At 53.2% G+C, this 6000-nt stretch overlaps 1 protein-coding gene and 1 long non-coding RNA gene across 3 annotated transcripts in view; one reads left to right on the forward strand and one right to left on the reverse strand.

Moving 5' to 3' along the window:
- Positions 1-3622, reverse strand: part of Samd4a (sterile alpha motif domain containing 4A) — a 214672-nt gene extending 211050 nt beyond the window's left edge. For both annotated transcript variants that reach the window (XM_087911988.1, XM_087911987.1), the window contains exon 1: positions 3427-3622. In XM_087911988.1, the coding sequence (XP_087768114.1) occupies positions 3427-3622 (196 nt within the window). The remainder of the gene's footprint in view (positions 1-3426) is intronic.
- LOC148120117 (uncharacterized) lies at positions 3153-4706 on the forward strand. The gene is made up of 3 exons (XR_015739375.1): positions 3153-3303; positions 3452-3754; positions 3954-4706. It is a non-coding gene; the product is annotated as an uncharacterized LOC148120117 (long non-coding RNA).
- Positions 4707-6000: the final 1294 nt, after the last annotated feature.

Consider the following 6000-nt stretch of genomic DNA (forward strand, 5'->3'; position numbering starts at 1 on the left):
GCAGTGTTTTCAATCTGGAAATCAAGACTTTAACACATAGACCTTTGGGAAGATTGCACATCAAAGCCATAGCAGAAACTGAGCCAATTCCTTCTTTCCATCTCTCTCTGGTGGTTATGAACCCAGGGCAAAGAAGAAATCAGCATATCACTAGATTCTTTTCCCCCTTGGTTTTTCAAGAGAGGGTTTCTTTGTGTAGCCTTGGCTGTCCTGGAACTTGCTCTGTAGACCCTCAAACTTATAGAGATCCCCCTGCCTCTGTTTTCCAAGTGCTGGGATTAAAGTCATGTGCCACCACCACCCAGCCACTAGATTCTTAGTAAGGAGGGAAATGAAAAACACATCCCACAGATCTCCAATGGACCATGTTCAATGTGCAGCCTATTTAAAGTCACTTCATAGTAATGCTTTTTCTTTATGAGCATAAAATAAAGCCTCAGATACAATTTTGATCCTCATCTACTAAGTTTGAAATCTCCAAGCACAAAAAGAAATGTGCATATATTTTAACTGTTGATTACAAAATAAACGACACAGGATGACTTGGGTATGGGAAATCTCAGCCATTCAATGAATGAGTCACTCTGCACAGCCTGGCTCTCTGAATTGCTGACGCGCACCCGAACAGTTTGGAGGTTAATTACCTTGGATGTAAATGTTCTCTATGTATACTGAACACTTTCTTATCTTCTTAAAGAATGTGTTTTAAGAGTAAGAACCTTCTGGCACTTTGCTGCTGTCGGCAGGAGATAGAACGAATCACTCGTTCATATCATCATGTAGACATGAGCCGAGAGTCAGTCGAGAGGGCCTAGCTAAGCAGTCCCAAGACTTCACTCAGGGTTTGTGATCAATTCTTAAGTTTAGCGTTATCCTTGACGTCATGTTATCTGGAGGTACTCTTCACCACTAGTTACGGAAGTTCTCACCCTCTTCAAAATACGGAGCTGTATAGATTATTATTTAGAATGTTTTAAGGGTTGTATGCACCTGGGGGTGTACCTCAGTTTGATAGAGTGCTTGCCTCACATACACAAGCACCCCCCCCCCCGTACCACATAAGCCAATATGAAGGCACATCCCTCTGACCTTAGCCCTTAGGAAGACCAGAAGTTAAAGATGCCTACACAGCAGCTCTGAGGCCAGGCTGGACTACACAAGGTCCTGCATCAGAAAAGAAAGAACGGTATCTAGGGAAACACTATGTTCTGAGAAAGTCAAGTTTTCTGTGCATTTTATATCATCTTCTCTGGTTGCTAAGCAGATTCTTTTGCCAGCTTCCTGGTCCTTGGCTAAATTCCAGATAAGCAGAGAAGAGCAACAGGTTTGCTAGGACAGGACACATCCGGGGTTTGCTAGGACACATCTGGGGACTCTTTACGTTCTCCACCCTGGGATGGCATGCCCTCACGTCACCTCCAACAGCAACGTGGACGCACAGAAGAACAAGAGCCAAAGGTTTCCACGCAGGAAAAATATTTAGATTGAAAGATTAATCCGTAAACTGGAAAGTTATTCCTATCACATGCAATGGTTTCACATTTTATATTTCTGCATCATTTAGTAGCCCAAATTGGCCAGTATTTTACATAAATATGTTTTCAGTTTAAGAGAGAAAAATTAACAACTGTGCCTCAAAAGCAGACAGAATTTTAATTATTCTTGTTTGTTAAATTATAAGATTTTTTTAAATGAAGCCATTTATTTTTAGTATCATACATCTAATTGCTTTACTTACTCGCTCGATAGCTACTATATTGGAAAAAGTCCTCACAATTACTCAAAGGGGAAAAAATGCTGCATCCACATCTGAATAGCATAAAGACAAATTATTGTTAGTTTAACCAGCCCCTGGGCTTCCTGAAGTCAAGCATTGAACATAAATGACTGTACTTAGATTCCCTGCATTCTACAAAAGGAAAAGTTTACATAATCCTGTGTGTCAAGTCCAAGGAAGCCAGCTCAAGCAGGTGAAAAGCTATGCTTTGACTTAAGGACAGAAGTGAGGTGGGCAGATCATCGGTCACCCTGGTCATGCGTCTACACCCAGGGGAACGAGGTTGGCCTTCAGCTATTTATAAATGTAGCATTCAAGCTTCAGCAAGGGGGCCCAAACACTGTGCCCTTCTGAGTAGCTGTTCTGGCCTGCCAGGCTGGGGCTGAGTGGAGTCTTCCCTCAGAATGACCCTCCATACTTGGCAGTTCAGGGTCCTTTGGATGCAGTCAGGAAAAGGCCTGCAGGATTCCTAGCTCCACTTCCACCCTATGATTCTATATAAGGAAACATCCCATTCTACGGTTTTCAGTATCGTAAGCGCTGTATCAGGCTGGAGGAATGAGGAAGCCACAGGCTCTCCTCTGCCTGTCCTAAAGACTCACTCACTTCAGCAACCTCCAATCCTTAATGCCCTGGACTGGACCTTGTCAACAAATGGCAACCAGGACTCCCCCCTCCCCAGTCTCATAGACTCCCAGATGGAAGAGGACCCTACCTTCTTTACTCTGCATTAACACTGGGGGCTCTGTTAGCCTTCCTGCCGCAGAAAAAAAAAAAACCAAAGAATTTCCCTGCCCCCCAAAATCACAGTCACCAGCCTCTCACACACCCCCATCCCCAGCCTCCCCTTACTCGAGATATAATTTATAATCACCACCCATAACGGCAGATGGCAAACCGCTGGACGTTCCGGCTATATTTACTTTTTGTGTAGTCGCTGTGTCTGTAAATACTAGAAGGTTACTAAGAAACAATTCTGTTCTGTTCCTTAAAGTTTCCTCACAAAAGCCACACACTGTGGAGCCCAAGCCATGCCTGCTCTTCCCACAAGATCTCTTATCAATGCGGATAACGTCATGACCAGTAAGTGTAGCCACATCACAGCCATACTGCAAATGTCATTTTGACAGCCTATAGCGTCACCTACATATTATTCGGAAGACAAACCTCTAAAACAGTGCTATCTGTGGGGGTTGGAGGAGAATGAATAATAAAATTGCATTTTCAGTTATTCTTACAGCCTGTCTGAGCTCGGCGACTGGAAGGGCAGTCCCCAGCTTCCTGGTGTATTGCTGAAAACCAACGAGCCACGTTACCCGAAAGGAGAGGGGGGTTGGGGGGGCGGGTTGGCAGAAAATCCAGACTCTACGTGACCTGACTTACTTATTTCCAAGGAAAGCGCAGGAGAGGAAAAAAAAAAATCAATCATTCATGCTACCGTAGCTACCACACGGAATGGACTAAGGAGTTCACAATGGGCAAAACCCCAAAGCGGACAGAAGAGGAGAAGAGGAACAGGGTCCGAGGTAGATGCCCAGAGCCCCGGGGGCCAGTAAGGATGAGGTCCCCGCGGAGTGGAGGCCGGGGGGCGGGGCCCGGGAGGGAGGCGGGGAGTCTGGATTCCCGGGGAGCCACGGCCACGCACTTACCCGGACTGTTGGCCTCTCCTTCCAGGACGTGCAGCTCGGCGCAGTCGGCCAGCGAGTGCTCCAGGCAGAGCTGGAGGAAGCGGGCCTGGGTCTGGCTCACGCGCTTGAGCAACGACAGCAGCGCAACAGTCTGCTCGCACTCGTTCCAGCCCTTAAACCAGCCCGCCAGCACCCCGACCTGGTCGCGAAACATCATGGTTAGGAGGCCGCCCTCCGTCTACGAAGCCTCTCGGCGCCCCTGCCCGCCCCAAAGTTTGGCGGAGCCGCAGCCCCGCGGCCTCCCGAGACACGTTCCGGTTCCAAGGTCTCCGGTGCCCGGGCGCTGCAGGTACTGACTCGGCTCCTGCCTCTCTCTCTCTCTCGGTTCAGTTACGTTCCGGTGGTTCTGGTTGATTCCCCAGAGACGGTGACAGACAGTAGCACGGAGATTTTTTTTTTTTTTTGTAAAAAAAAATAGCGATTACAAATATAAATCCCTCACAAGGCACAAAACTGAATGAAGAATGCTCTTTCTCCTTTTCTTGTAGCTTCAGGATGGTGATTTCCGGCGTCCCGGGGTCTCCTCCCCGCTGGGCGGCAGCTCGGACCCTTCACACCCGCATTCCCAAACGGCAATCACTACTGAAAAGATAGAAAGAGCTGCAGTGAGACCTCGGCCCCAGGAGGAGAGCGTCTAGGGGGATCCGGGCACCAGGGGGAGCCCGGTAGAGGGGGGTGTGGAAGCTAAGGTTGGGGGTGTCCCGTGCAGGCAAGTCTCCCAAATTCCAACCGGCCCCTCCACACTCGGATGCGCAAGCTGAGCTATGGCACAGCTTCCTTCCCAGGTGCGGGAGGAGACCCCGCGGCTTCCTGTTGCTGCGGCTGTGACCCGCTAGTGCTCCCTGCACGCCCCACCCGGGGTGGCCTCCAGGGCTGTGTCTGCGAACGCCAGCACCAGCAACAGATCCTCCCCGCGCTGAAAACTTGCAATGCGGCTGCGAAGGGGCGCGGGGGTGGGGTGGGGGCTAATGCAAAGCAGAGGCGGTGACAGAGGCAGCCAGGGTTCCAGCCTCCTCCTCTCCTCCTCTTCTTCTTCCTCCTCCTCTTCCTCCTCCCGCTCTCCTCCTCCCTCCTCCAATTCCTCCCCTCCCTCCCTCCACCTCCTCCCGGAGAAGCAGCCTTACGGCTGCAGCTCCATCTACAGCAACAGCCAGCATCTCCACCGCCAGGCTCCCCTCTGGATTTAGGCCGTGAGCAGCCGCTGCGACAGCTGAGACAAAAATAAACTCTCCCTACCCAAAGCTCGGCAAGGCTCAGTCGGAGCTCTCACTCCCCAGCGCCGCTCCAGCCCACCGGGGAGGTTTCCCGGGCCTGCTTGGCCCACAGCAGTCAGACGTGTGTGTGTGTGTGTGTGTGTGTGTGTGTGTGTGTGTGTGTGTGTGTTCGCGCGCGTGTGATTTAGGCATCCTGCTCCCGTCCCCGCCTCAGCCTGCGGGTCGGAGTGTCCTCGCCTGTGGGTCCCAGGCCCAAGGCGAAGCAGTTGTGGGAGCACGCCTTGCTCGAGGACCGTGGGAGCCCATAGTACGGCTTTCCCGAGTGGCAGGGCGGTCCCGATGGGGAATGCAGATTCCTCCCTCCAGCATACGCCCCCCCACCCCAGGATCGCAAAGAAGAAAGTTAGGTTTGGGGGCTCTACCGTCCCACCCCAGCTCTGGTGGCGCAGCGAGTAGGAAAGACTAACCGCCCGGCCCTCTGGGGGCCGCTCGCTTTCAACATCTGCCGCCTAGAAGTTCTGAGTGGGAGCGCGAAATCCCCGGGTAAGGGTCGGAGGGACCGCTGAGTGCCTCGCCGGAGGCAGTAGGAGGGACACTCACCTCCACTCGGCTCATTCCTGCGGCTTGGGGCCCTGTGCGCGGGTCCAGGTCCGAGGCAGCAATCAGCAGGGTTGGGGGCGCTCGGAGCGCGGGCTGCGGGCCATGCCGTCGGGGCTGGTGGCGCGCGGAGAGTGCAGCGCTGCGGGTTCGGGGCGCTATCGCCGCCGCCACTGCCGCCTCCAGTGTCGGCTCGCGAAGGACTGAGCCGCCCGGAGCTCCCCACATGCTACTGATTAACATACACCATTACATCATGGGCTTGGCAGGGAGCGCCCGAGCGGGGGGAGAGGAACCCGGGCGGCGGCGGCGGCACGCGGGGGAGTCGGGGGAGGATCCCCGGGCCCGGCGGGCGGCGGGCTTGGGGGAGGGACGGATTCCTAAGCCGGGACCGTAGAGGCGGAGGGAGCCAAGTGGGAGGAGCGGAAGAGCACAGATTGGAGGATCTGCAAAGCAAAGCACAGAAGTTTGGAGAAGGGGAGGGGTCCGGGAGAATTACTCCTTGCTGCCACCCGCGTGTTCTACAGCGGCAGGGGCACCGGAGTCGCCAGAGCTGGGACAGAAGGGGACCCGAACGGAGCTGGAACTGGGACTGTGCTGCCACCCGCTGCTCGCCCTTGGGAATGTGGCTCTTCAGGTCCTGACCCTTTAGCCCAGCTGGTAGCTGACCGGAGTGTAGACACCCAGAGTTACTGTCGCTGGGGGTTTGGAGAGGTTCCTGGGG

The sequence above is a fragment of the Myodes glareolus genome, chromosome 12 (genome assembly GCF_982192425.1).
Source record: "Myodes glareolus chromosome 12, mMyoGla1.1, whole genome shotgun sequence".
Classification (NCBI taxonomy): domain Eukaryota; kingdom Metazoa; phylum Chordata; class Mammalia; order Rodentia; family Cricetidae; genus Myodes; species Myodes glareolus.